Source organism: Nesoenas mayeri (assembly GCF_963082525.1).
Source record: "Nesoenas mayeri genome assembly, chromosome: 24".
NCBI classification, from domain to species: Eukaryota; Metazoa; Chordata; class Aves; order Columbiformes; family Columbidae; genus Nesoenas; species Nesoenas mayeri.
The window spans coordinates 428,657-456,533 of NC_137546.1; the positions used below are offsets into that span (position 1 = coordinate 428,657).

Genomic DNA, 27,877 nt, shown 5'->3' on the forward strand with positions numbered 1-27,877 from the left:
GGCGGCGCCGGCGGCGGCGGGCGGCGCCGGGCTCAGGCGTCCGCGCGGCGCCGCGCGTAGCTGCGGATGGCGGCGCGGAACCGGCCGCGCGTGTTGAGCCGCGGCCGCAGCGCCAGCACCAGCGCCCTCGGCAGGAAGTGCCCGCCCAGCGCCGCGCCGAGCGCGCACAGCCCGCCCAGCACCCGCGCGGCCGCCTCGGCCCGGCCGCGGAACGCGCCCCGCGCGCAGAGCGCGGCGGCCGCGCCCGCCAGGTGCAGCAGCAGCCCGCCCGTCAGGCACTTGGCCCCGCCGTAGCCGGCCGGCAGGTCCTTGCCCGCGTAGCTGAGCGCGAAGCAGCCGGCGCTGAGCAGCACCGGGAAGGCGGCGGCCGCGCCGGCCGCGGCGCTCGGGCCGCACTCCAGCACCACCCGCCCGGGCCGCACGCCGTAGTCCCGGCGCGGCGCCGAGGGGCCGGCGGCCTCCGCGGCCAGGCACAGCGCGGCCTGCGCCGCCGTGCAGGCGCCGATGAAGAGCGGCGGCCCGCGGCGCCGCAGCCAGGCCGCGGACAGCGCCGGCCAGCGCGCGCTCAGCTTGAACGCGCAGAGCACCTGGAAGGAGCGCGTCGCCACGCACGACAGGAACGCGGTGAGGCCGAGCGCGGAGAGCGGCACCCGCAGCAGGCACGTGAGCCGGGCGGGCTCCCCGAAGTAGCAGAAGAGGCCGCTGCCGGCGCAGGCCAGACAGCCCAGCATGAGGAAGCACATCTTCCCGCCCGCAGACTTCACCACCGGCGTGGAGGCGTTGAGGGCAAACAGGACGGCCAGCGCTGCCATGAGCAGCAGGAGGAGGACGACGAGGGTCAGCAGCGCCCAGGACAGGGGCTCGGACCAGGACAGAAACTCCACGGCCCGCTGGAAGCAAGCTTCGCTCCGCGCCGGAGCCCACTCGTCTGCCCCGCAGGGCTGGCAGCTGTAGAGATCTGCAGGGGACACAAGCCCAGGTGGTGACAGAGGCACCTCGCACCCCATGGACCCCGGTAAGAGATCTGCCGCAGCGGAGCACCCTGCCGTGGCCGCCCCTGAGCTCTGCGAGAGCCGCCAGCGCCTCCTGCCGTGCACTTTTCCCTTGGGCGTCCCAAGCCTTGGGGAGCAGAGGGGGCTCTTCTCCCACGTCCCCCGTGCGCTTCCCCAGAGTCCATTGCTTGGGATGAGAGGTGCAATGCCCACAGGAGCACAGTCGGAGCTGAGGCTCAGGGGCGCACAGGCTGTGGGTGGGAAGGGACTTGTGTGTCCAGCAGGAACCTGCGAAGGCGGGAAGGGTCTGCAACAGCCCCCCTGCCACAGGCTTGGCATGGGACAGTCACATTTGGGGGCTTCTTTCTCCCACTGCCACCAGAACTGCCCCCTCAGCCCACATGCTGCCAGCAAGGGGCTTGTTGTTGTGGCCGGTGACTCTGGGACAGGAGATTTCCTGCCACCTGTCCCAGGCGGGGGACATTTCCATACGCCAGCTGCTGGTGACTGCATGGTGCGGGAGCCCCGAGTGCCACCTGGGCACAAAGGCAACCACTGGGTCAGAATTTGCCTCCTGGAGGATGTGGGGCAGGAAACGTCCCTTGTCCCCCGGCAGCGGGAGAAGGGGCTCTGTGGGCAGCGCTCCCCGGAAAGCACAGGGTGTGTGTGGGCTTTGCATACCCACGGGTGAGCAAACAGGAGCCGGACCGACCGTGTTCAGGTCAGCTCCGAGGTTTTACTGACCACAGGGAGGAAGAGGGAGCAGGAGGGAAGTGGCTGGGAACAGCTGGACGGCAGCAAGGGGCTGAGAGGAGGAGGAGGCAGGGTGCGGGCAGGGTGTGGGCAGGGGAGCCGAGCGGGGGGACGGGAGAGGGCAGCCCCCGGGTGTACTGACCCGATCTGTTCAGGAAGGTTCCTGCCGGACAGGCCACGCAGCTGAAGCAGCACTGATGGCGGCTCTGCCGCAGCCGCCACTCCCCAGGCTGGCAGGGCACGGAGCACAGCGAGGGGGGAGCCTGCGGGGCACGGCCAGGGTCAGGCGGGCAGCAGGGCACGCGTGAGTGCCCGGCCGCGGGTGGGCAGCTGCCAGCGTTCAGGACAGACAGGGCAGGAGCCGAGAGCTCCCCAGGGCTGTGGTTCTTACGGAGGGGTGGGAAAATGAGACTGCTCAAAGGTAAAAATAGGAGACTTTTCGGTTTGTGCGCCCTGCTTGGTTTTTGGAAGGGTGAAAGCTGGTACTCAGAACATAGGTCACCCCAGCACACCACCACCATCTGCCCTCGTTTTTGTGCTGCCGCAGGTGAGCACCCCAGAGCTGGCGGTGCTGGGCTGGAGCTGGCTCGGCAGTCAGCAACACGCGGGGTCTGGTGCAGGACGGTACCTGGCGATTGCTGGTGTGCCACAGGATTTTGCCCTGGTCAATGCTCAGCCTGTCTGGGTTCACGCTGAAAGTTCCTATCACGTCGAAAGCCCAGCTCGGGCCGCTCCAGTTCCACATGATGATGTCGTAGCCCTTATGAATGTCCCCGTTGGCATCAAAAGAGATGTGGCTCTTGTACAAGGTGAAGTTTACTTGCTTAATTTTTTGCAGGAGCTGTAAAAGAGAGCGTAGGAGGAGAGGCCATCCCAATGAGGATGAGCGGCTGAAGCCCATAAGGCTTTCAGAGGGGCAGAAAACCTTGGGTGCAAGGGGAAGATCCTTCCCTGTAAGGAAGGATCCTCAGGGAACCTCCTCAGGAGGAAGATCCTCGTGTTGCTCTCACCTGCCAGGGATAGACGGTGCCTGTGCTGCAGGCCCCCGAGGCGCAGCCCAGCAGGTCGTGGAGGCCGTGGGCCACAGCGTATACGGCTGAGTACACGTTGAAGGCGGCCTGGGCGTCGTACACGTCAGGGGTGCTGGCGAGTGAACGGCAGTGGGTGCAGCGCTGGGTGCAATCCAGCTGGGTGCTCCCCCCGCCTGCTCCCGCGCTGCCAGCGCATCCAGCCTGGCTTTCCTCCGCCGCCCTCCACGCCTCGAAGCGCTCCAGCATCGCGGGCTCCGTCTTCTCAACCAACATCCCGATCACCGGGCCGATGCTCTGGATGCCAGGCACCTGCCAGATGGTTTGGGCTACCGACCAGTCTTCGGAGCCCACCCACACCATGCCCGTGACGTTCCTCTGCACCACCACCTCAAAGAACCTGTGCGCGCTTTTTCTGTTGGAGAAGACGACAGTGACGTTGACCCTGATGTCCACAAGGATTCTGACCAGGTTGTGGAGCTCCGGGCTGCTGGCGTCCTTGGCGGTGGGGATGATGCCTCGGTAGGCGACACACACGTCGCTTGCGCTCAGCAGCTCGTAGAGGGCGTCCAGGCCGTTCCTGCCATAGGCGTTGTCGCTGCCCAGCAGCGCGACCCACGTCCAGCCGAAGCGCTGCAGCAGCAGGAAGATGGCCTTCACCTGCTGCCTGTCGCTGGGAATGGTGCGCAGGAACGCGGGGTACCGCCGCTTCAGGCTCAGCGTCTCCTGGGACGCTTCGTAGCTGATCTGCAAAGGGAGCCAAAGAAAGGGGGTTGTGCTCCCTAAGAGCTGACGGCACGGGCAGCGCTGGGGCTGGGCAGGAGCGGACCCGGCGCAGAACGCGCTGCCACCAGGATGCTGAGCCGGCTGAAGCTCCCGCCCGCGGCTGCCCCGGGACAGCGCAGAGGGGCCGCGTTTGCTGCCCAGCCCGTCCTCCCTCCCGCCATCGCTCCTTGCCTGCCAGGGCAGTGGCGCTCACCTGCGGCACGAGGAAGACGCCGAGGACGGCGGCGGTGGTGAGGGCCAGCTCCGTGCTGTCCGGCCCGATGACGGCCACCGCCTCGGGCTCGTAGCGCTGCAGGGCGGGCAGCACCTGGACCTGGCGCCCGCGGGCGAGGGCGCGCAGCGTGGCGTGCAGGCTGGCGGGCTCCGAGCAGGTGTCGTGGATGTCGCAGCCCAGGGTGACGTTGGGGAGCAGGGCGCTGGAGTTGTTGATCTCCTGCACCGTGAAGCGCATGGCCTGGGACAGGTAGTAGCCGTGGCTCTTGAAGGCGGAGGCGCTGTGCAAAGGCAAAGGCGCTTTTCAGGAGGACAGCGCGCGTTTGCTGCGGGGGCAGCGGGCAGCGCGCCGGGACTCACGGGTCGCAGCCGCGCAGCAGCGGGCGGGCGGCGCCCAGCGGCGGGACGTGCACCGGGAACAGCCCGGCCAGGCGGTAGCGGCCGGGGGAGCCGGCGGCGCAGAGGCTCAGGCAGAGGCAGAGCAGCGCGGGCAGCATGGCTGAGCGGGCGGCGCGGCGGGCGGCGCCTCTTAACGGGGCGGGCGGCGCCGGGCGGAGGGGCGGCCCCGGGCGGGCCGGGGGCGGGGCGGGCCGGAGCGGCCATGCCCGCGCGGCGCGGGCCCCAGTCTCGCCGCCTCCGCCGGGCCGCGGCCCGCGGGGGCCGGGGGGAGGCGGCCTGGAGGGAGTTCGCCGCCTCCTTCGCCCGCGCCGGCATGGTGCCGCCGGCCGAGCCGGGGCTGGTGGCCGTGGAGTCGGCGGAGGGCGCGGCCGTGCTGCTGCTGGCGCCGCGGCAGGTGAGCGCCACCCGCCCGGCCGCCGCGGCCCCCCCGCCGCCGCCGCCGCTCACCTCTGTCCGCCCGCAGGCGCTGACCTTCACCGGGAAATGCCGCCTGCGCTGCCTCTACGGCGCCGTCCGCCTCCTGGGCTTCGCCGTGTCCCCGCACCAGCCGGCGCTGCCGGTGTTCTCCCCGGGCACGCACTGCGCGCTGTCCCTGGAGGCGCTGCCCGCCGCCCGCCCGCCCGCCGCCACCGCCCGGCAGCTGCGCCTCGCCGCCCGCGCCGCCATGCGAGCGCACGGCGTCCGCCGCCGTGAGTCCCGGGGGAGCGGGGCTGCTGGGGGCGCGGGGCTGCTGGGGGCGCGGGGCTGCTGGGGGTGCGGGGCTGCTGGGGGTGCGGGGCTGCTGGGGGCGCGGGGCTGCTGGGGGTGCGGGGCTGCTGCGGCGGGGGGCGCGGGGCCGCCGCCATTTCGCGTGCGGGGGGGGCGGCCATTTTGGGTGCCGCGCGGGCGCCGCCATTTCGCGCGCGGCTGAGGTGCCCCCTCTCCGTGCAGCGGAGCGGGTGACGGTGATGGCGCAGTTCTCCCCGGACTGCGCGCTGGTGCTGCTGGAGCACCTGGACACGCCGGTGACGCGGTTCCTGCTGAGCCACCCGCCGCTGTCGCGCCTCTTCGAGCCCCAGGTGAGAGCCGGAGGCCGCTGCGCGTTCCCGCCGGCGCGCCGCTGCGTCAGCCGCGCGGCTCCGCGCCGGCACGCGCCTCCAGCGTTTTCCGCTCCTCCCTAGAAAAAGGAAGAACCCACCTTCGCGCCCGAGGCCGCGGCGCTGGCGGCCGTGGGCATCGTGCCGTGCGGCGCGGAGCGCGGGCTGCTGCTGTCCGAGAGCACGCTGGCGGCGCTGGAGGAGCTGGTCCGGGCGTGCTGCGGTGAGCAGCCGGGGCGGCGGAGCGGGGGGCGGCGGGCCCTGCGCTGGCCGCGGGTCGCGCTTCACGCTCGGCAGCGGTCGTGGGCTCCGCCGTGCCCTCCGTGGGCTGGCGGCCCTGCCCGCGGGCGGCTCGCTGCGGGACGGCGCCCGGCCTGTGGCACCGCTGACGCTTGGCTCTTCTGGAGCCGGTAGAGAGAAACACCCTCGCTCACACCCAGCAGCACTTAAAGCACTGCGAGCAGTTGCAGTTCTCACCTGCTGGCTTGAGTGCTGGGCCTTGCTTCTCACCTAGGAGCCTTTTCCCTTTGCGCTGGTGCGGTTAACGTGCTGCTCTTTGACAGATTTTTTTTCCACTTAATTGAAATACATGGCAGACCACACCTGTGGGATGTTTCGGACACGTTGGAATAACTGACCGTGTTGGTCCATTTCAGAGCACGTTGTTTTGATTATTTTTTCCAGCGGAAGACGAAGGCGTCCCGGTGGTCCTGGTGTGTGGCCCGAAAAACACTGGGAAATCAACATTTAATAGATACCTGATTAATCTGCTACTGAATCGGTGAGTCTCTTTGTCTTCTACACGGTTTTCTGAAGCGGGGCTTAGGAGAAGGGAAAAAACTGCCCAGATTCTCAAAAAACTGTTAGTGCTGGAAGGTGAATATCTTTTAAAAACAACACAAGTTCATAAAAATAGGCATTGTCTTGGGCTCCTTCCGTACCAGTTGCCTACTGGAACGTTTCTGTTGAAGTACTCCTAAACGGCTGTCTCGAGCAGGGGAGCTAATTGAACACTGAGCAGTAGAAATCCAGTAAATTGGGATTTGTTCGTGTCTTTGGAGTTTCTTGGCAGAGCAAGGTGTAGGAGTTTACTGTCCTGACCACCACACGCTTGAAATAAAGCCCATGAAGTTTGTAAATCTTGGGTGGCTGGTCTCAGGTGCCCAGTTACTGCAGGAGAGGTGCTGTGCCGCCCAGCACCGCCTGCAGTCGTTGTTCCACCTGCGTCTGTTCAGCTGGCTGGGAATGGAGCTGATGTGACATTAAGCTGTAGCTGAGCCTTAATACCTCTTTAGGTGAGAGGAGAGAGATAAGTGCTGGTTTGATTGTGTTCAATAGTTTAATTTTGAAGGTGTGGAACAAAATCAGATTGTGCTGCTGATGTGTTCCAGGTCGTGTCCTGTTTCTTTTTTCAGTAGACACTAATATTCAGGCTTCTTTCACTGCAGCCTTCCCTCGGTTGAATATATGGAGTGCGACATAGGTCAAACCGAATTTACACCTCCTGGATGCGTGTCCTTAAGTACCGTAACAGAACCGATTCTTGGTACGTGTTTTGCCACTTTCCACAGTTGCCGGCAACGTGTTTCATTTCCAGAAGGTGCTTTCTGAGCAGAGGCTGCGCTTGAGGGGACATTGCCACATTTGGCAGAGGTGCACAGAAAAGAAAACAAAGCTGGAAAAGTATTCCTGCTGGGGCATCTGAGCTCCGTGTGAACATCTCCCTGTGCAGCGCCGAGCTGTTCTCCCTGCTCGTTTTTTCTGGTTTAAAGAGAGGAGGAGATAGTTGTTGATGAGCTGGTGGAACAGGCTGTGGCACGTCCAAGTGGATTTTCAGCCTTAGATGTTTGAAAGGTCTCTTTGGGAAAGTCTTTCCCAGTTTTTAGTATCTGTAGATAGAACAAGCTAGAGAATTACTGAGTGGATCCACACGGGTTAGGAGCTGTTATGGGCGTTAGAGCCTAGAGCCACAGAAACGGCTGCTGTCTGCAGCCCTGTGGGTTAGATGTGGCCGGGTGGGTTTGCTTTTTGGATAATCTGTCTTAGGAGACTCTTGGTTTGAAATTCACAAATGCGTAAACATTGATTTAGCTTCAAACAAATAAAACTCCCAGCGTGGAGTCTTGCAAGTGACAGAGAGGTTTTCCACAGGAGCAGGCTGTGCGAGGAGGGCTGGTAGCGTGTGGAAAGAGGGCGGATTATTTCAGGAGGGATTTCATGTCGGTGCTACGGGGATGGGAGGCTTTTTATTTCACCTAACTGGAACCAAGAGAGGTTTGCTGCTTGCTTTTGCAGGTCCACCGTTCACTCATCAACAAGCGCCACTTAAGATGGTGTATTTTGGACAGACTAGTTGTGAGCACGACACAGAAAGATACCTTGATGTGGTGAAGTACGTGTTCAGCTCCTACAAGAAAGAAGTGCCTTTAGTCATCAACACCATGGGCTGGGTGAAAGGTAAACAGGGAGATGTGTTCTGCAGAGGCGCTGCGGCAGCCAGCTCGTGGTCGCAGCGGCACAGCACCACGCTTTCTAGAGCGTGTGGAACCAGAAAACAGCATTCTGACCGTCTGTGCAGCAGCAGCAATCGTGTTTTCTCCGCTCCAACAGGCGAGGGGCTGCTGCTGCTGATGGACCTGCTCCGGCTGCTGTCGCCCAGCCACGTGGTGCAGATGGACGTGTACGACTGGAAGGCCATGGCTCCGCTCACCCCCGAGCACGTGCAGCTGGCGCCCGGGCTCTACACCAAGGGCCGGCAGCCGGCGCGGCGCGGGCCGGCGGGGAGCTGGGCGGCCGGCGAGGGCGACGCGGCCGCCCCCGAGCACAAGCTGCTGTACGTGCACCCCGAGTTCCCGCGAGCCGGCGTCGCGGGGGAGGCGTAAGTGCAGAGTTCGGTGTTACCCGGGGGGCGGTGGGCTCAGCAAAGTCGTGTGGTCCTGATCTTCGCTTTGGCCTTGAGGGCTGTCAGACTGGTCAGAGTTATTAGTTCTTAGGGGTTGTGTGTGTGTTTGTGCTCTCTGGTGTTTCGGTGGGGGGTGGTTTTGGGGGGAGGTTTGTATGGGATTGGTGTTTTAGGTTGGGGAGGGGAGGGCCCTGTTCCTACTCTGCTCCCAGTGACTGCTGTCAGTTACTTCTACACTGGCATGACTTCCACTTGGAATCATTGAATATTATGTCGTTTTTTCTACTTGGGAGGTTCCTTACCCATTATCTAATAACAGAATTTGTTAAAAAAAAACCCACCACCCTGTTAATTAACGCCTTTTAAAAGATGAAATAATACCTCCAAGAGATCACAGGATTTAAGGCAATAAAAATATAGCTGTAAATTTTCTTCAGTGATAAAAGTTGTAGAAGGTAAGTGTGTGCGGAGCAGTGGCCGGTGCTGCCTGGCGTCCGCGGGCTCACTGGTTTGAATTGCCGTGTGCGATGTGCCGCCTTTCCCTGACGCGTCGCGGTTGCTTTTGCAGGCGAGTGCACAGCAGCATCCTGCGTGACATGGCCATCCTGGGCTACCTGGGCCAGCTGCAGTCCCCGGACTTGGGGGCGGTGCTGCCGCTGCACAGTCTTGTGCCGTATCAGGTAAATGGGCGGATTTGGAAGGCGCAGGTGTTGCAGGGAACCGGCTTGTAGTAACTGACAGTTCAGCTTGTGTTGAAAACGGGTTTTTGGAAGAGGGAAAAGCTCTGTGCTCTGCAGAAAGACGAGGTTGCTGGGGTGTGCCTGGCGGTGGGGTACGCGTTGATGTTGCTGTGGCACGTGTTGCTGTATGTTCAGCTGTTGGCGTTGGGAGCGCTGGTGTTTGCGGGTGCGATAATGCCTGTCCATGGGTGCAGGCTGGAGCTTTCAGGTTTGTGTACTTAGTGTTATCTTATCTCTGAACTCAAGCTAAATCGGTGTTGGGCTGATGAACGGGATTTTTTCTTCTTCTTTTGCCCCTCAGGTACCTTTCAACGCTGTAGCGCTGCGGGTTATTCACACCGACGTCGCTCCCACCAACATCATGTACGCGGTGAACGCCAGCTGGGTGGGGCTGTGCCGGATCCCCGAGGAGATCCGCGGCCAGAGCGACGGGCCGGTGCTGCTGACGCAGACCCCGGTGTGCGACTGCCTGGGCTTCGGTGAGCCGGCCCCGCCGCCCCCGCCTGCCGTCCTGGCCGCTCGCTGTGCCGGGGCCGCCTGCTCCTGCAGACACCGCCGACAAAGCGGCGTGAGATTAAAGAGCAGTTGCGTGTTGTCTCTGATGACGCGCCGTGCTGCAAGCGCTTTGGTTTGCATTAGCTTGTGGTAACAGCTCTGGGGAACGTCACTGAGCGGCGCCTTTTGTAGCCTGCTTCTCCTGCATCTCCACAGTTTACTGCTTTCTGGAGTCACGTTCTCAGAAGCAGATTCATGTGGCTTATGCGAAATTCCTTGAGTTGTCTGTCAGTTTGCTCCTGCGGCTGGATTTAACGTGCCTGTTCTGACGTGGGGTTTGCCGCCAAACCCCTGGAGTTGCTGTGGGAACTGGGCAGGGACAGGCGGGTTGGTGGCTGTTCTGTGTGTGCGGGGATACTGGAGAGGCGGGATACAGGATAGAGCAGTGCAGATTTTCCTCAAGATGTGCCTGGCCTTCCTCTCTTGCTGCCGGAAGAGCCGTTTGTTCAGAGCGCTTTGCCTCTGGTCGTGCAGTCCAGAGTTATCGGGTGAAGTGAAAATTGAACTGTGTTTTTCAGGAATTGTCCGAGGAGTTGAGATGGAGAGGAAGCTTTACCACGTTCTGACGCCGGTGCCTCCGGAGAAGCTGCGGCTGGTGAACTGCCTGCTCCTGGGGAGCGTTGCCATCCCCAGCTGCATTCTCGTGGGCCAGGTGGGAGCTGCGCGGAGCCAACGGGAGCCGCTGAGCTCCGGCTGCCCCGCGGCTTTTCCATGTTCTGAGTCTGAGACGTGTGCATGCCCAGAGATGTCTGGGCATCAGCAGATGGTTATCGCTATGGAAGTTGTCCTTAACACGTGGGAATGGGGCAGAAGACAATGTTGTTCTCGTGTTTCAGATACCAGAGCGGGGTTTGTTCGGTGATAGCAAGTTGGTGTTTTTCTTCTTTCCAGCAAGGAGTTGAGGGAGAGATCCCCTATGTCACATCCGATTATAACTACAGCATCCTGGGGTCTGGGAAGCTGAAAAAGAAGAAGCATTTCAAGAAGAGGGAGTACGCGTTCGAGTGCGATTACACCTGAAGCTTTGGAGGTGTTGGCAGCGGGATTTGTTCTGCAGGGAGACTGGTGTGGTCGTGGGGCCCTGGTGCTGCAGAGCTCCAAGAGACCCTGGGCAGGCATGTCCAGTGTAGGTACCGCAGCGTGTCCGTTTTTGATAAGGTTTTATATTTTCAGTCTGTATTTTGGTGTTTTGTAATAAACATCTATTTAAAAACACAGGTTTGGTTTGAATTTGCTCAGCCTGCGCTGGTGCGGACGTGGCTGGTGGCCGGGGGCGGTGCCGTCGAGACGCACTCTGCCCCGCGGCAGAAGCGGTTCTTGGGGGAGGGTCTGGCCTTGGGGTCGCTCAGGGTTTTGGGGAACGATGGGCTGTGCTGAGGGCGGCTCACGCGGCCATGGCCTGGGGCTGTGCCTGGCGCGGGAAGGGCTCGTGCCCATGGCTCTGGGGTCGCTACTCCAGGAGGGAGGAGCAGGTTGGACGATCCCGGGCGCTGCAGCTGGAGCTGCCACAGGGAGGTGGCCAGGAGGCGGCTGACGGCTCGGCGCTGTCACCGCTGGCCTCGGCGCTGTCACCGCTGGCCTCGGCCGCCTCTGCAGCCCGCGTGGCTGGGACGCTGCTGGGTGCTGCCTCACGGCCGGCCCCGGCTGCCGCCCGCTGGCGCAGCTCAAGTCCAGGGCCGTGGGTGTGGGCAGAGCGCTGGGGCACCTGGGACGTGTCACCTGGGTCGGGGTGGGTCGTGCAGTGGGGAGAGGCCAAAAGGGGTAAACGTGGGGAGGACCCAGCTCCCCCGCGCTGTGCAGAGCAGGGGACGCAGGCTCACCCGCTCCTCACCTGCGCTGCCCCGCTGGAGAGGCCAGAGGCGCTTTTGACTGTTGTGTGTGTGTTTTGCTCTTTCCCAGCTCTTCCCCGGGGCCGCGCTTTGCTCCTGGCGAGGACGAGGTTGGCGGGAGGCGGCCGAGGTGGGCGAGCGGCTCGGGCTGCGCTGGGGACGTTTTCTGGAAAACCACTTCAGAACGGGTAATGCCGCCGTGTCAGGCATTTAGTGGAACCACAGCCACAAAAATAACCTGTTTGAGTGCAGGCCCTGTACCGCGGCACAGCCCTGTACCGCGGCACGGCCCTGTACCGCGGCATGGCCCTGTACCGCGGCGCGGCCCTGTACCGCGGCATGGCCCTGTACCGCGGTGCGGCTCTGCCACCTTCCACACGGGACAGTGCGGCCCCGGCTCTGCAGCCCCTGAGCCTCCTCAGCTGGCCTGGGGCTGCTGTCCCGCAGAGGAAGGGGGTGCAGAGGGAGGGGGTGCAGAGGGAGGGGGTGCAGAGGAAGGGGGTGCAGAGGAAGGGGGTGTGGAGGGAGGGGGTGCAGAGGAAGGGGGTGCGGAGGGAGGGGGCCGCGGGGCGCCCTCGCTGCTGGATCCGTTCAGCTGGCAGCCGCTGTAGTGTGAGTAATCTGCAAAAAATGCTTCTATCTGGTCTGCCAGGAATTTCCCAGCCCTCCAGCAATAACGTGTACCTGCAAACAAACAAACTACGTGGGACAGCTAGCAGGAGGGATGGAGCTGCGAGGGGCTGTGCAGAGTTGCTGCCTTTTAAAGAGTTAAAGCTTTAACTTAATCCAGGCCTAATTATCCCCATCTGGCTGGGTCTAGCAGTGAAGGAAGGACTTGGCTGGCAACCTGACCTGAATGGTGGCTGAAATAAATACAGGGGCCATCGTTCAGCCAGGGGCGAAGCCCCGGATGGGCGGGAGTTCAGGTCACAGGGGAGCAGGTGCAAAAGGCTCCGGGAAAGGGGAGATGGGCGAGCAGCGCAGGCGAAGCGCTCAGCACAGCCCCCCTGGGCAGAGCATCCCCCCGGTGCCGTCACCGGCCCCAGCACCCGCCCGGCCAGCGGCGAGGGACCCGTACGGGCCAGGCCAGGGTTCCCGGGAGCTGCGGCACAAGTGGGTAACCCCGTGCAGCCGCACGGAGCCTCCGATGTCCCTGCTGGGCCCGTTCGGGGGGACCAGGCAGCCAGTGCCCCCGTGCAGCATCCCGCAGGAGGGGCGGGGGCACGGCACCGTGATCGATAGCAAATCGGTTACTCAGCACTTAAAGCATCGAGGACGTGCTAAATAAAGCAGGTTTGGGATTTTTGTATATGTTAGCGCCTGTTAACTTCACAGCAAGGATTGATGTTCTGATATCTGGTGCCGGGAAGGAGCAAACCTGTGGGGAGCGTGTGGCACCTTTGGGAGAAGATGCTGTTGATGCCGATGGGTCTGGGGGCTGCGATGGCCTCGGCCTGACTGACGGTCCCGCTCGGTGTTTTGTTTCTCTGCCTGTTTTAGGGGAGTTTTGTGCGGGGCAGGATGAAGGTGCCGTCTTTTGCTGCCCTTGTGTGTTTCAAGCCCTATCTGGTGCTTTCCCGCTTCCTCAGATTTAGCGGAGGAAAACCCCTCTAAAGACCCCCAGCGCTCCCCACGCGGGCCAGGGCCCCTGCGTGCCCGGGGCTGCGGCTGGGGCGACGCATTCCTGCCCCCCCCAAAACCACCCGGTGGCAGGGCCGCCGCACGGCCCCCCTCTTGGTGCTGATTATTTTAATCACAAGCGCGTCTTGTCTCCGTGGCCGAATGTCTTTCACAGACGGCGGAAAGTGAAATTTGTGCAATGTCTGTAGGAGGCTGAAGAAAGGCCCTTTGTGTGCCCCCCGCGCGGGCGCTGGGCAGCCTCCAGCGCACCCTCTGCCGCCCGCGGCTCCCAGCCACCGGCCTCAATGCGCCGCTTGTCCGGAGACCGGGATCCGCTCTTAAAGCCGGAGCCGAGCTCCCCCGGTCAGTCCCACCGGTGGCCCCGGCGGGGTGGGCACGGCCCCGGGGCCCCCCGGCCCCAGGATGTTCCTGTACTGGAGGAAGCGGGGCGCCTACGAGCTGGAGGCTCTGCCCGCGGGGCTGGCGGCGCTGCAGTGCGGCGCGGTGGAGCGCTTCTCCTGGAGCTCCAGGCTGGACGTCGGCGCGGAGCTCGGGGGTAGGTGGCTGGGGGCTGTGGGGAGCTGGGGGCTGTGGGCAGCAGCCCTGGGCCAAACCTCCAGCGCTGGCAAGGAGGGTGAGGGGCCAGGAGAAGTCCTGGCCGGAGTGGGGATGTTGCAGGGATGATGCTGCAGCGGGGATGCTGCAGCGGGACGTTGCAGGGATGATGCTGCAGCGGGGATGCAGCAGGTGCAGCGGGGAGCGCTCAGCACACTGGTGGAACAGTGAGCTGCCGCCGTGCACTCTGTTGCGCAGACGGTCCAGTTTCAGACTTGTTTGCTGTCACCGGGAGAGCCGGGTGTGATAATGCAGCCGGTGGTGGCGGCCGCGGGAGGTGACCGGAGGTGACGGGCCGGGCAGAGGAGCTGGTGGGGACAGGATCCCTCCTCCGGCAGCCCAAGCGGCCGGTGGGGACCCGGGCACCCTCCTGCCTCTGCCGGAGACCGGGGCTCCCTCGGTGCTCCCCGCCGCGCAGGCCCCAGCGCACGCGTGACCCGCTGCCAGGGGCCGCGCTCAGGCAGAGCCACGCGGCTCTGGCCGTGCCGGCAGCTGCGGCGTGGGGCTGCTCCTCGGCGCCACCGGCCGCTGCAGCCGGCCCCGAGTTTTCGGTGAGTTTGGAAACTTTCTCTCGGGTGCGGCAAAGAAATTCGTTTCCATTATTATTCCTGAGAGGTCAAGTGAAACAGCGGTGGCGGGGGGCGGAGGCCGGCGCTGCGGGGCGGCCGCGGGGACAGAGCCCCCATTGTGCTCCTGCCGTGGGGGCAGCGACAGCCCCGGCTCCCGGGGGGCAGCAACCGAGCCCGGCCCGGCCGCGCCGGCAGTGCCCGCCATGGCGCGGCGGCCCCGGCAGCCCTGCCCGCACCGGGAGCTGGGGCAGCCGGCGCCGCTCCGGACTGACTCCCCCTCTCTGGGCAGAAGCAGCAGCTTTTTCGGTGCTGCCCCAAAAGGCGTCCTCCCCGCAGGCTGGCTCTGACCCCGGCCTTGGCCGCGGTCCCGCTCGGGCCGGCGCGGATGCTGTTGTTGTTGGCAGGAGGGATGGGGAGAGGGGAGCGGCGTGAAGGGGGAAGCCCCTGTGCCGGCTGCCGGTGTGGCCGTGCTGGCCGTGCTGCCTGGTGTGGCCGTGCTGGTGGCTTTTCCTGTGCCAGCTCCATGCCTGGTGGGGCAGGTCCCATCGCAGCACCCCTGCAGCCCCGCAGGAGGGTGTTCGTGCTGCTTGGTTACTACAAGCCGCCCAGAGTCTGTTATTTTTAAATTATTAGATGCGACACATAACAAAAGCCTTGAAAATAGGATTTGTCCCCAAGGCCGATTTAACTGTCAAAGCTTAAAGTGGCTCCTAAGCCCCACTGGGGACTGGCAGGTGGCGGATTTAGTGTCTCTGCCGCAGCCTCGCTCAGCGCTGGCCCCGGGGAGCTGGGACAGCTCCGTGTCCTGATCCTGTGACTCGGGGCGCTGGGCAGGAGGTGCCACGTCCTGGTGCTGTGGGACACAGGGAGCCGGTCCCCAGCGGGGACCCGGTGCTGGCCCTTGGGCACGGGGTGTCATCCCGGGGGGCTGCGGGGCAGGCAGGCGCAGCCTCGGCTGAGCCCCCGTGCTTTGCCAGGCCCCCAAACTCGGGGTTTGTGGTGCGGAAACCTTGGTGCGGCCCCCCCTGTGTGGGCAGGGCTGGGGGATCGCCGCACCGCCCCGCACTGATCCCTCTCTCCTGCAGCTGAGCTGTGCCCGACGGAGGAGCCGGTGCCGGAGGAGCCGGTGCCACGCTGCCAGAGCCTCGACTGCGCCGGCGAGAGGACCGCGGCCGAGGTGGGTCCTGCGGGGCGGTGGCAGCGCCGGGCAGCTCCTGCTGCGGCACTTGGCGTTGGTCTGGGGGGCTGAGAAGGGGCAGCGGGCGGCTCTGCCTCACCCGCCGCTCCCCGCGCCGCCGGCACGGCCGCAGCCCCCGGCACGGCTGTAGCCCCGCCAGCCCACGCTGGCCGCGCGTCTCCTGGTGCTGTCACGGTTCTGCTGCCATTTGATGGCACATCGGTGGCTTGCCCGTCTGCCACAGGTGCCGTCATTCGGGCTGATCCGCTCCAGCCCCTCTGTGCCCCCGCTCACTAATGTGACTGCAGCGCGGGTTTCGTGTCCCTTCTCCCCCCGCACTGGGTGTGGGGCCGGGCTGGACCACTCAGCAGCTCCCAGCGCAGGTTCCTGGGCTGCAGGCGGTGTCCTGGCAGGACGGCAGCCTGGCTGTGCCGGGAGGTGTGCCGCCGCGCTTTGTTTGCACGCTGGGGCGGCAGGGCCAGTGCCGGCGGGGACACGTGTGGCACTGGGCTGCGGCCACCCTGGGGCACAGCCAGGACTGCCAGGAGGGACCCGCCAGGGCCACCCCGCTGCTGTCACCAGAGACCCCTGGCAGCAGGTAGCGTGGGGCGGGGGTCCTGGGCAGGCACGGAGCTGCATCGTGTCCTCCCTCGCCTCGCGGGGCAGCTCCCCAGGGCAAAGCTGCTGCCTGGCAGGAGCCCGGTGGGGCCACGGCTGATCCCTGGGGTGGGCAGGGGGGTCTGGGTGTCCCGCCTGGCGCCCCCTGCGGGGACAAGCCCGGGGCTGAGCTGCTGGCACAGGATGGACGGGGAGCCCTGGGGGTGCCCGCTGAGCGAGCACCGGCTGCGGTTGCTGCCGATAGCCACACTCCTGTCCCGCAGGTGCCATGGTGGTGTTGGGCTGGGGCAGGCGGGGGGAGCGGAGGAGGGCGGGGGGCGTAGGGCGTCCTGGCTGGGGCTCGTGTGTCTCCAGGGCTGCGGCTGCCCCGTGCCTGGCACAGGGCACCAGCGGGTGCCACGGGGGTGGGTGCTGGGGCCCCTCAGGAGCGGGTGGGTGGCGGGAGGGCGTCAGCTCTGACCTCAGCAGCACCGGGAGGAAGGAGGGCAGGAAGCGGGGGCAGCGGGAGCTGCACGGGCGCTTCCTCCAGCGCGGCACTGCGCTGCAGGCAGCACAGGCACTGCTCGCTCCTCCCCAGAGCCCTCACCCTGCTCCACATGCAGCACGGTGACGGGGTCCCGCGCGGGACGAGGACGTGCCAGCGGTGCAGCGGGGCTTGCTGGCGGTGGCCGGTGGCACCACCGTCCCCAGGAGCGCGGTCAGCTGGAGGCTCCAGCAGAGCGGGCGCTGGCCGGGGGTCACGGGCCGTGCGCTGCACTGGGGGCCCAGCCGGGGGGTTAAAAATAACCTGCTATGAATGCCCGGTGGGGCCGGGGCCGCGGCCGGCGCACAATCGGAGGAAACAGGCCGGCTTTGAGCATTGTTTCTCTGCAGACACTCGCTTCCTCCGTCCTGCCGCGGGGACGCTGCTCTCGCCAGCACAAAGGGGCTGCGGCACAGGAACACGGGACCCCGGCACCCGGCGAGGTGCGGGTGGCGTGGGCACAGGTGGCTGTGTCCTGGCTCCCTGTCCCCATCCCCGTGCAGCCCTCCCGGTGTCCCCGCTCAGTGTGGTGGAGCATGGAGGGCCCTGCGGTGCAGACCCCCCGGCCCGTGGCCCTACCCCACTCACGCTGCTCTCCCCGTGCCCGCTCTGCCCCCAGTGTTGCCATGAGCGGTGCCAGCAGCAGTTTGGGATGAGAAGGGGTGTCCCATCCCCACTGCTTCTGGTGCTGCCCATCCCCCCACCGGCGTGCCGTAGCCGGCAGCCCTGGGCGGCCATGCCCGGTGACACCTGCGCCCACAGGGATGCCACCATGCCGAGTGCCGGCGGCTGAGCTGTGGCAGCCCCCCCAGCCTGCGTGAGCTCTGTGACAGCCAGCTCCATGGCGCCATGTCCTGCGACAGCCACATCCGCTTCGACCTGCACCCGCAAGGTGAGCCGGGCTGGCTGCGGCTGGCACCGCGGTCCTGGCAGCTCTGCGGCAGCGAGATGCGCTCGTGGCCGGTGCAGGGGGCTGCGACCAGAGCCGGCGCGATGCCAGGTGTACCACACAGCCCCGTTCCGCACCCCCTCGCAGGCTCCATCCTAGCCCGCAACATGTCGACGCGCTCGTGCCCACCGCGCACCAGCCCTGCCTCCGACATGGAGGAGGAGGAGGAGGGACCCGCGGACAGCAGAGGGTGAGCCCCCGGCTCTGCGCGTCCCCTCCTCATCCCCAGCCCTTGGCGTCCCCCTCACCCTGCCCGCCCTGTGCCCACAGGGAGCGCAGGAGCTCAGCGCTGAAGCTGCCCAGGAAGAAGGCTCGGCGCAGGCACACGGACGTAAGGCACCGGCCCCTCTCCTTGGGTGCTCGGTGGGAGGAACCCCCAGGTGAGCAGCTGCCGCTTCCCCCAGGACCCCAGTGCAGAGTGCTTCACCCTGAGGTTCGACCTCGGCGTCGACACCGAGGCGGAGATCGTACCGGCCGTGAAGAAGAAGTCGCTGGGGTAAGTCTGCTGGGGACAGATGTGGGGACAGGTGCCGGACCTGATGTGTAGACAGATATGCAGACAGACTTGGGGCTCGTGTCCCTGCAGGGAGGTGCTGCTGCCCGTCTTCGAGAGGAAGGCGATCGAGCTGGGCAAGGTGGACATCTACCTGGACCAGTCCCACACGCCGCTGTCCCTGCAGTTTGAGGCGTTCCGCTTCGGGGGGCACTACCTGCGGGTGAAAGGTGCGGCGGGGCCCGGAGGAGGCTCGGCTGCCCCAGGGTTCTCGGGGGACTCTGACCCTCTGCTGCTCCTGCAGCCAAGCCCGGGGAAGAGCTGAAGGTGGAGCAGGCGGCATGGGATGCCAGGGGTGCCAGCCTGCCCATCCTGCGGCCCGCCAGCACCACTGCGCCGCTCGAGCCAGCGCCAGGGCGCCGGGAGGGCGCTGACAGCATGGTGAGTGCCGGTGCCAGCCCTGGGGGGTGTCAGGGCACAGGATCCCCCTGTAGCCATCCTTGCTGGGAAGGTGGAGATGTGGGGCAGCAGCTGCTGGATTTCCTTGTATGGTGTGAGCTGAAGATCCCCCAGTGTCCCGAAGAGCCATTAGGGCTTCTGGCTGTGCCGTGGTGGCTGTGCCGTCATGGCAGCGCACAGGCAGCGCCCTGTGCCAGGTGTGGCACTGGCCCTGTGGCCATGGCACGTACAGGCTGGCACAAGAGCAAAGGCAAACAGCAGCCTGGAGGCCCTGGCGGCTGCAGCCGCTCAGTGCTGTGCCAGCCCCGGGGCTGCTCTCGCTGCGGCGCCTGGCAGCTGCTGAGCACGGCTCGGTCCTGCCCTGTGGACCCTGGCCCCAGATAAGCCGTGGGGCCGGGCTGGCGCCACTCCCCGTGGGAGCAGGCTGCCACGCTCATGGGAAGTGGTGCCGGTGGGTGGGATGTGGCGCTCAGCCCTGCGCCGGCTGCCCTTCAGGTGACGAGCTGGCCGTGTGGCCAGGGCTGGTGGCCGCCCGCGTCCAGCACTGTGACACCTGGCTGCGGGACCGGCAGGACTCCAGTGGGGCAGGGGGCTCCGAGAGCACCAAACAGCCCTCACGGGGGGGTCTCGGCCCCCACTGCCTTCCGGGGGGCTGACGGGCACTGAGCTGTGCTGGGTCGATGGGGCTGGAGGTGGCTGTGCTGCCTGGGGACACAGTGGCACAGTGAGTAACGGGGACAGTGCCTGTGGTGGCTCTCCCTGCCTGGAACCGGAGATGTGACAGGGCATGGGGCTGTGCCAGCGGTGGTGGTGGCACCGTACCGTGTCCCATGGCTCGGTGGCAAGCAGGGAGCCCTGGTCCCGCAACCCTTTGTGCCAGGGCAGGGAGATGGCAGCAGCTGTGTCCCGGCACGGCCCGGGGAGCTGCCGGGAGCAGCCGGTGCAGCGGTGTCCGGGACCGCGGGAGCACTTGGCTGTGACCCAGCGCTTGTGGCCGGCCGGGGGGGCTTTGATCTCTGCGCTGAATTGTTTGGCTCTGGTCAGCTTATCTGGTGAGGAGGGAAATTAGGTTTTCGGCGCTGGCCCCACCTCCTTTTGTTTCGGAGGAGCCCAGCCACTGCCTGCCGGGCTCCGGCTGCACCGTCCGAGCTGGGAGCGTGGCCGGGCGGGTGGCTTGGCCGGTGCTGCGCCCCACGGGTGCCCCGAGCCCCCGCGCTGCTGCGGCCGTTTGCCTGCGAGCGGCCGGGCTTGGCCAGGCAGCGCCCGCGGCCCCGCGCCCCGGGATGCAGGTAGGCAGGTCAGTGCGGGCAGGGAGCGCGGCCAGGGGGACGCGCTGCCTGGGGTGCTGTCTTGGTGTCTGTGTGTCCTGCGGGTGCTCGAGGTCAGCCCTGCTGTGGAATGGGGCTGCACCCTGTCGCTGTCCCCGTCCCGCTGGCCTGGGTGCGCGGTGCTGGGTGCTGACCTGGGCACACCGGCCATCCCTGCCGCAGGCTCCAGGCCGGCGGAGGAAGAACATGACGGAGTTCCTGGGGGACACCAGCATTCCCGGCCCCGAACCGGCCTCCCACGGTGGTGGCTCCCTGGCCGCCAATGGCACTGACACCTGGAAGAACCGTGCTGCCAGCCGCTTTAGCGGCTTCTTCGGCTCTGGCACCAGCGCTGGCTCCTTTGGGCGGGTAGGTGGGATGCAGGCACAGGGACAGGGCGCGGGAGCGGTCCGCAGTGATGCTGGGGAGCTGGGATGGGTCCCCTGGGCTCCAGGCCCCCCAGCTCTGCGGGCAGGGTGAGGGGCTCTGTGGCACATCCTGGCCCAGCCGCTCTGCTCCCCATTTTGGCAGGAGACGGAGAAGCTGGAGCAGCTGGTGAGCCGGCTGCACGCCTACAGCACCTTTGGGCTGCCCAAGCTGCCGCCCCAGCTCTGCTTCGACCGCGACTCCTGGGAGGAGGACGGGGACGAGGCCGGGCTGGCGCTGGAGGACAGCTGGCAGCAGATCATCCGCGGCGCCGAGGTAGGACCGGGGGTCACGGGGGCTCTGCGCGGCCGCTGCTCTGTGCTGACGCCCGGCCCCACAGGCCCTGTCGCGCCGGCAGTCCCACCAGCAGGAAGCCATCTGGGAGCTGCTGCACACCGAGGCCACCTACATCCGCAAGCTCCAAGTCATCACGGACGTGAGTGCTGGCGTCAGTCGTGCCGTGCCGCGGCGGGGGGCCCGGGCTGCGGCTGCACCCCACGGCTCCCCGCTCTGTCCCGCAGCTCTTCCTCTGCTGTCTGCTGAACCTGCAGGAGTCGGGGCTGCTCTGCGAGGTGAGCGGGGGGGCGGCGGGGCCGGGAGGTGACCTGGGTCTGGCCGCGCCGGCGCGGTGAGGGTGCGGCCCCCGCGCAGCCACCCGCCTCGCCACACAGGTGGACGCTGAGCGGCTCTTCAGCAACATCGGGGAGATCATCCGGCTGCACCGGGAGCTGTGGCGCAGCGTCATGGCCCCGGCGCTGGCCAAGGCGCGCCGGACCGGGGCACTACTTGACCCCATGGACTTCCTCGATGGCTTCAAGATGGTGAGTGGGACCCCGTGCTGTGGTGGGGATCAGTGCCACGCTGCGCCCCGCAGTGACCTCCCTGTGCCCCCAGTTCGGCTCCCTGTTCAAGCCCTACGTGCGGTACTGCATGGAGGAGGAGGGCTGCATGGAGTACATGCGGGCGCTGCTGCGGGACAGCGAGCTCTTCCGCACCTATGTGACGGTAAGGGGAGTGGGTGGGGGCCGGGCGGGGGCCAGGGCCGGGCTGACCCCCGTGTGCCGCAGTGGGCCGAGAAACACGAGCAGTGCAGCCGCCTGAAGCTGAGCGACATGCTGGTGAAGCCCCACCAGCGCCTCACCAAGTACCCGCTGCTCCTCAAGTCCGTGCTGAAGAAGACGGACGACCTGCGCACCCGCGATGCCATCACCGCTGTGGTAAGAGGCGGGGGGCACGGGTCAGTGGGGCGCAGCGTGGGGTGGTCTGCCCGCCCCGGCACTCACTGCCCCCCCTGCAGATCGGCTCTGTGGAGCGCTTCATCAACCACATCAACTCGCGGATGCGCCAGCGGCAGGAGCGGCAGCGACTGGCCGCCGTCCTCAGCCGCATCGACGCCTACGAGGTGGTGGAGGGCGGCACCGATGAGGTAGACAAGGTAGGCTGGGCATGGCGGGGCTGCCAACCCGTGCCGTGCCACCCGTGCCATGCTAGTTCATGCCGTGTCACACGTGCCACCCTATACCATACTGTGCTACACCACTCTATGTCATTTCATGCCACATGGCCCAATGTCATGCCAAGCCCCCCATGCCATGTCACGCCACCCTATGCCCCCACCTGTGCCCAGCGCTGACCCGGGGGCTCCCGCAGCTGCTCAGGGAGTTCCTGCGGCTGGACCTGACCGCCCCCATCCCCGGCGCCTCCCCCGAGGACACGCGGCAGCTCCTCCTCGAGGGCAGCCTGCGGATGCGGGAAGGTAAAGACAGCAAGGTGAGGACCGCGGGCCCCTGCCCTCCCGCCCCACCCGCCGTGCCCACCAGCACCCACGGCCCCGCTCTCTCCCCAGATGGATGTCTACTGCTTCCTCTTCACCGACCTCTTCCTCATCACCAAGCCCCTCAAGAAGGCTGAGCGCACCAAGGTGGTCCGGCCGCCCCTGATGATGGACAAGGTCGTCTGCCGGGAGCTCAGGGACCCAGGTGAGTGGTGTCGGGGGCGATGGGGGCTGTGGGGGCGCCCAGGGACTGCTGACTCCCCCCCCCGGCAGGCTCCTTCCTCCTCATCTACCTGAACGAGCTGGGCAGCGCCGTGGCCGCCTACACCTTCCAGGCCAGCGGGCAGGCGCTGTGCCGCAGCTGGGTCGAGGCGATGCGCAGTGCGCAGGTGAGGGGCATGGGGAGCGCGTGGGGGTCCTGTGGGCACCCCCTGCCTGTCTGATGCCTTCCCCTCCCCAGAACCTGCTGCAGCGGCTCCGGCAGCACCGGCGCCTGGAGGAAGAAGAGGAGGAGGATGAGGGTGAGAGCAGCGCTTCTGCCGCCAGCTCACCCACGGTCCTGCGCCATGGCAGCATCAGCCCGGACTCACAGCGCTGGTAGGGAGCAGGGGCGCCCCCACGCACCCCTGGCCTGGCACAGCCCCCTCCTCACCCTGCTGCCCCCACAGCCCCTCCGACGGCTCCACCGAGACCCTCGCTGTGGTGGCGGCGGAAGGCGGCGATGAGCTCTCCTCCCCGGACTGGGATGCGGGGCCCTTTGGCTCGACCTCGGATGGCTCCTCCGTCGGCACCAGCACCTCTGCCGAGACCCCCACCTCCACTGAGACCCCCACCCAGGAGCTGCCTGTGGGCGCCCTGCCGGTACCCCTGCCCCACGGCATGGCGCCCCCGGCTGGCGGCTGCCGCTCGGCCTCCATCGACAGCGCCTACGGCACCCTCTCGCCCGCCTCGCTGCGGGACTTCAGCCAGCAGCCGGAGGGGGTGTCTGGAGAGGGGCGGGAGTTCCCTCCAGCCCCTCTGGCCCTGCGACCCCCCTCTCCCCGGCTGCGGCGCCGGACACCAGTGCAGCTGCTGCCCTGCCCGGCCAGGGTGCTCAAGTCCAAGTCCGAGGCCAACCTGCCCCAGCTCCTGCCCCCCGGCCCCCTGGCGCCCCTCAGCCAGAGCCGCAGCCTCTGCGACCTCTGCGCTGGCCCCCCCAGGACTAGCCAAGCCCCCAGCCCCCCGGCAGCCCCCGGCAGCAGCAGCAGCTCCACCTCTGAGCTCTCGGAGCCAGAGGAGCCGGGGCAGAACCTGGTGTCGCTCCCTGGGGAGCTCGGCCATGCCGCCCTCCCCACTGCCCACCGGACCCTCTCGGACCCGCAGTCGGCCCAACACCGCAAGCTGACGCTGGCGCAGCTCTACCGGCTCCGGACCATGCTGCTGCTCAACTCCACGCTGACCGCCTCGTGAGTGTCCTCGCGCGCTCCGGCGCGCTCGCTCCCGGGGGATGCTCTGGCCCTCCTGGGTGCTCACAGCGTGCGGGTCCGGGCACTGAGGGCGTCTCCCCACAATCTGTGCCTTGCAGGGAGGTCTGAGAGCTGCCGGGGCCCTGAGGACAGACGCGCAGCCACACCAGGATCTGCTCCTGCTTCTAACCGTAGCTGGGGTGCCGCGCCGGTGGGGATGCTGAGCGGTCCCCTCAGCGAGGACGTGCCCCGGGCAGGGCGGCACAGGGCTGCCCGCATCTCCCTGGAACGGGGACAGATGTCGCGTGTGGCTCGAGCCGAGCCCTCGTCCGCAGAGATGGGGGGGGCCCAGCCACCCCGCGGTGCGTGGGACAGGCAGCCCTGGGGTCGCGGGGGCCGTGGGGCCGTGGGGTGGCTCCCGTGGGTGAGGAAGGGATGACGACGTTGGCAGTGGTGAGTGGGGAAGGTGCTGAGAGGGATGCGGTGCAGGCGGCGTGGGAAGGAGGCTGGGGCTGGTGCCACGGGGGAAGGTGCCAGGCTGGGGTGGCCGTGGCCGTGGCCGCGGGGTCTGGCGGTGGGACGGGCAGCAGTACCAGGGGCTGGAGTGTGGGCGCTGCAGGGGGATGTGGCAGCGGCCGGAGGGGCAGCTGCTCTCCTGTGCTGGGCTGTGCTCTGCGTCCTGGTGAGCAATAAATGCACTGGTGCCCGTCGCCACCGTCTCGCCTCTCCTTCGGCAGGACTGCGGTGGGAACACGGTGCGGCTGAGGGAGCCCCGCCAGGGCCAACACCGCGGGGGCGCTGGGGACAGCCCTGGGGCTTGGGGTGGGGATGGAGCCGTGAGGAGGGGGTCAGCGCCGCCCTGCACAGCCCCCAGCCGCGGTGGGTCTGCGCCAGCAGGAAAGGGAGGGCAGCGGCCCGCGGTGAGGCGGCGCAGGTCCCTCCCGCGCACGGCACTCCCATCGTGTCGTTTCGCATCCCCAAACTCGTTTCCAAAAAAGCATTTCCTCCTGCCATGGTTGGGTGTAAAAGCCTGTGTGGGGAGGGCTGGCGCTCACTCGCCGCACACCGTGTGCTGCTGGCGGGGGCCATGGGGTGCCAGGGCGCCCGGCCCGGGCACTGAGCTGCCCCAGCACCCACCACCCGGCCCCCTCGCCCCCCGGCATGACCCAGCTGCATGGCCACAAGGATGAAGCGCTGCTGCCTGGGGGTGGCTTGGGTGAGTGCAGCGGCACCGGCGTCCTGCAGACCCCCGGCACCAGTTGCAGGTGCCCCGGGGCTGTGGCTGTGGGGGATCTGCAGCGGGAGGGGGGTAAGTCCAGGGCAGGTGTGCTGGAAACCCTCGCACCCCCGGCTGAACGCCTGGAACTGGGGTCGCCCTGCGGCAGCACCTGCAGCTGGGAGCAGCGGGCATGGTCGCAGGGACCGCAGGCACAGCCACAGGGACTGCAGGGGTGGCGCAGCCACAATGGCTGCGGACATGGCCGCAATGCTGCTGTGGGAGCTGCAGGCCCAGTGCCCGCTGCCGGGGCTGCAGGGGGGGCCTTGCCACAGGCACCAGCTGTGCCGACAGCCTGCGGGCACGGGTCAGGCTGGTGGTGACTGCCAGAGCCGTCCCGGCACTGGGTGGGGGTGTTCCCGGCACACAGGTGCCAGGAGCGGAGGCCGCAGCGGGGCTGTGTTACGGGCAGGATGGTGCTGGCACAGCAGAGGAAGGGGGGGTCCCGGCAGCGGGACGGCTCCTGGGCCCGCAGCTCTGCTCTGCGGGGGCTCCGCGCCCCCCGCTGCCGGCAGCTCGGGCAGGCCGTGCCGCGCCACGGGCAGGCCGTGCCTCGGCGGTGACTCAGATGTGCCATTGGCAGCCGCGCCGAGGCGGCCGCCCCGATCTGCTGTCGGCACTTCGCGAGCAGGACGCCTGTGTGCGGTTTCCAGTCTGTGGCGGGTTTAATAGAAAATGATTCAGTTGCCGTAATCGGGGCCATCGCGGCTGGGAAATCCAGCCCCCAGTAAGGAATCCCCTGGCTCCCTGCCCGCGCCGGGGCGCTCCCCGGGGCGGGGGTGCTGCCGCGGGCACCCCCTGGCTGCCCCTGCCCGGCTCTCTGCAGCGCGGGGGCTCCCCTGGGGGCAGCACCCGGAGCCCACGGGAGCGGTGACCTACTTTGGGACGTACGTATGAGGCACGATAGCATCAGGGAGAGCGTGAGCCAGGCACGGCTTCCTCTCGGGCAGGAAATCTCCTCTGCGAGAGATAAACCCCAGGAAAGCCAACCTCACAGCTTAACCCTTCGGCTGCTGGCGTCCCGCCAGGCTGGCCGTCCGTCCCACGGGCAGAGCACCAGTGGTGGCCCCTGTGCCACCTCCCTCGGCTCCAGTGACAAGGCGGGGGACAGGTGGCTGAGCACCCCATCAGCCTGGCGGCACCATTTGCAGAGCACACGTGGGGCACCCGGTGGCGGCCCCCCAGGTGCAGGGGGTGGCGCAGCAGCTCCCGCGGTGTCTGTGCCTCGTGGTGCCGGCAGGAAATCGCCTGCTTGGGTACAGCGGGGAGAGCGCGGCACAGGGGCTGCCACGGGGCATTCCCAGCCCCAGGCCCCACACCCACGCAGCTCCAGGGCACGTGGGGCTGCAGCTCCAGCCGTTCTGCCCGGTGCGACACGGGTGCCGAGCTGCACCGGGCCAGGCTCGGCTCTGGCTCCAATAGCCCGGTGTGTGCAGCTGGAAAGGGAGGAGCACGGTGCGAGGGGCACCCCGCTCCTGGGGCGCCCCGGCTGCCTGCATCCCTGCCTGCTCCCTGCCCGCAGGTGCTCCTGGCCGCGCTGCGGCTGGCAGCGAGTGAATCGCAGCCCCTGGGGGCCCAGGACCGCGTCGTGCTGCAGGGACAGCGGGTGTGGGTGCAGCCGCCCGCCCGCCCGCAGAGGCACACGGCCAGACCCCGCTGCCCCGCCGGCATGAACTGGATCGAGGGGACTCACCAGTGCTGCACCCCCTGTCCCGCAGGTGAGAGCTGCCCAGCCGGCACGGCACGGCACGCTGCGGCACACCGGTTGCATTGCACTGGGTGGCCGTGCTCCCTGCTGTCCCCACAGGGATGTTCCTGCGCAGCTCGTGCTCAAGCCGCGGCAACGACAGCGACTGCGCTCCTTGTCCCACCGGTACCTTCCGCGCCCAGCCCAACACCTTCCGCGAGTGCCAGGCTTGCTACGAGTGCGACCGCCACGGTGAGCCGGTGCTGTGCCACACGGTGTTGCGCTGTGTCGTGCAGCGCCTGTGCCGTGCTGCTCACCACCTGTCTCCTGCAGCTTTCCAGAGCGTGCTGAGCAACTGCTCGGCCACCAGCAACGTCGCCTGCGGCTGCGAGCCCGGCCGCTTCCGCGACTGCCTCGACGAGCGCTGCAGCGAGTTCTCCTGCCGGCAGTGCCAGCCCTGCACCGGGCGGCTCATCCAGCGGCCCTGTGAGTCCTGCCGCCTGCCCCCAGCCGGTCGCCCCCGGCGGTGCTGCCAGCCTGACCCCCGCCCTCTCCACAGGCACGCAGCTGCAGGACACGCTCTGCGGCACCTGCAAGCCCGACTTCTATGCTGAGGGGGGCGAGTGCCGGCCATGCCACACGTGAGCGCTGACCCTCCCTGTGCCCTGGCTGGGGACACGCGCGGGGCTGTGGCACGGCACCCATGGCTCCCTGTCCTTGCAGGAACGCCCAGGAGACCTGCGGCAAGGAGTGCCAGCGGGCGTGCAGCAGCAGCGGCGGCCGAGGTGCAGGGGCGGTGGGGCCAGGGGTGGTGGCGCAGGGGATGCCACACCAGCTGGCTGATGAGGACGCTCCCGCTCCTCCTTGCAGGCTCGGGGCTGGAGTACGTCCTGCTGGCGCTCACCGGGCCCCTCTTCCTGGGCGCCCTTGCCATCTACCACAAGAGGAGGCGGCTTCGGCAAAATGCCCTGGCGGGTGGCTCCCTCCCTGCGGCACAGGCAGCCACCCCTACAGCTCAGGCGGCGGCCACCCCATGGTGCCAAGCCAGTGCCTGGGGCTGGGACAGTCTGTGCTGGACCCGGCCGTGCTCTCCCCCGAGGATGGAGCACGGCACCGGCACAGCGAGGTGGAGCCCCGAGCGCTGGGCGCTGCTGCGGGAGCAGCCCCGCGGCACAGCCCAGCCGGGCGGCGAGCGGGACCCCTCCTCCCCCCCGGAGCCCCGCGCCGCCCTGCTGCAGGGCAGCCAGCTCTACGCCGTCATCGACGCGGTGCCGGTGCGGCGCTGGAAGGAGTTCATGCGGGTGCTGGAGCTGCGCGAAGCGGAGATCGAGCTGGTGGAGCTGGAGGTGGCCCACATCCGTGACCAGCAGTACGAGATGCTGAAGCGCTGGTGCCAGCAGACCAGCGCCACGCTCGACCGCGTCTTCGCCGCCCTGGAGCACATGGATCTGGGTGGCTGTGCCGAGGCTCTGCGCCAGAGCCTGCCGGCGGGCCCCTGACCCCGGCACTGCCGCCCTGCCGGAAGGAGCTCCCAGCACCTCCCCGGCTCGCCAAGCACCTCAGGCAAGCCGTACCCCTAAGTATTGTTACTTACGCCGTGTAGACATTTTATGTCAGTTTTATGTCCCCTCCTCGCCCGCTTGCCCTCCCTATTTATGTCCTCCTG

The 27,877-nt window shown here is 67.1% G+C and overlaps 4 protein-coding genes across 8 annotated transcripts; 3 read left to right on the plus strand and 1 right to left on the minus strand.

Moving 5' to 3' along the window:
* Window positions 1-28: 28 nt before the first annotated feature.
* On the minus strand, window positions 29-4,269 carry TAS1R1 (taste 1 receptor member 1; the record flags this gene model as incomplete). Its single annotated transcript, XM_080358749.1, has 6 exons — window positions 29-958; window positions 1,888-2,008; window positions 2,374-2,586; window positions 2,756-3,520; window positions 3,753-4,053; window positions 4,133-4,269. 6 exons carry the CDS (start codon window positions 4,267-4,269, stop codon window positions 33-35), a joined length of 2,463 nt encoding a protein of 820 aa, XP_080214875.1. The 3' UTR covers window positions 29-32.
* On the plus strand, window positions 3,227-10,661 carry NOL9 (nucleolar protein 9). 5 transcript variants are annotated; one of them, XM_080358561.1, is made up of 12 exons: window positions 4,361-4,565; window positions 4,635-4,860; window positions 5,102-5,229; window positions 5,332-5,470; window positions 5,932-6,028; window positions 6,696-6,793; window positions 7,543-7,704; window positions 7,858-8,125; window positions 8,718-8,829; window positions 9,191-9,368; window positions 9,963-10,096; window positions 10,336-10,661. In XM_080358561.1, exons 1-12 carry the CDS (start codon window positions 4,374-4,376, stop codon window positions 10,462-10,464), a joined length of 1,863 nt encoding a protein of 620 aa, XP_080214687.1. In that variant the 5' UTR covers window positions 4,361-4,373; the 3' UTR covers window positions 10,465-10,661. The 5 variants fall into 5 exon arrangements, with proteins under 5 accessions (XP_080214690.1, XP_080214687.1, XP_080214686.1 ...); XM_080358564.1 differs by lacking the exons at window positions 4,361-4,565; window positions 5,332-5,470 and adding an exon at window positions 3,227-3,244; XM_080358560.1 differs by having other exon boundaries at window positions 4,361-4,860.
* Window positions 10,439-23,501, plus strand: PLEKHG5 (pleckstrin homology and RhoGEF domain containing G5). The gene is given in 23 exon segments (XM_080358559.1): window positions 10,439-10,570; window positions 11,344-11,461; window positions 15,163-15,254; window positions 17,158-17,287; window positions 17,432-17,534; window positions 17,615-17,675; window positions 17,749-17,840; window positions 17,931-18,067; window positions 18,142-18,278; window positions 19,787-19,972; window positions 20,135-20,305; window positions 20,370-20,465; window positions 20,551-20,601; window positions 20,701-20,850; window positions 20,924-21,034; window positions 21,097-21,246; window positions 21,327-21,464; window positions 21,680-21,799; window positions 21,876-22,008; window positions 22,077-22,190; window positions 22,193-22,400; window positions 22,472-23,248; window positions 23,368-23,501. Coding segments are annotated over 23 exon segments (3,294 nt in total). The 5' UTR covers window positions 10,439-10,561; the 3' UTR covers window positions 23,378-23,501.
* A 933-nt stretch (window positions 23,502-24,434) lies between these two features.
* Window positions 24,435-27,710, plus strand: TNFRSF25 (TNF receptor superfamily member 25; the record flags this gene model as incomplete). Its single annotated transcript, XM_080358827.1, has 6 exons — window positions 24,435-24,464; window positions 26,047-26,242; window positions 26,332-26,697; window positions 26,771-26,852; window positions 26,935-26,996; window positions 27,082-27,710. 6 exons carry the CDS (start codon window positions 24,435-24,437, stop codon window positions 27,708-27,710), a joined length of 1,365 nt encoding a protein of 454 aa, XP_080214953.1.
* Between the last annotated feature and the right edge of the window lie 167 nt (window positions 27,711-27,877).

Coding starts and splice junctions, on each gene's coding strand:
- NOL9 (XM_080358560.1), top strand. CDS start 4,374: ATGCCCGCGCGGCGCGGGCCCCAGTCTCGCCGCCTCCGCCGGGCCGCG. Junction 4,861..5,101: donor AGCGCACGGCGTCCGCCGCC/GTGAGTCCCGGG, acceptor CTCTCCGTGCAG/CGGAGCGGGTGACGGTGATG. Junction 9,369..9,962: donor GTGCGACTGCCTGGGCTTCG/GTGAGCCGGCCC, acceptor TGTGTTTTTCAG/GAATTGTCCGAGGAGTTGAG.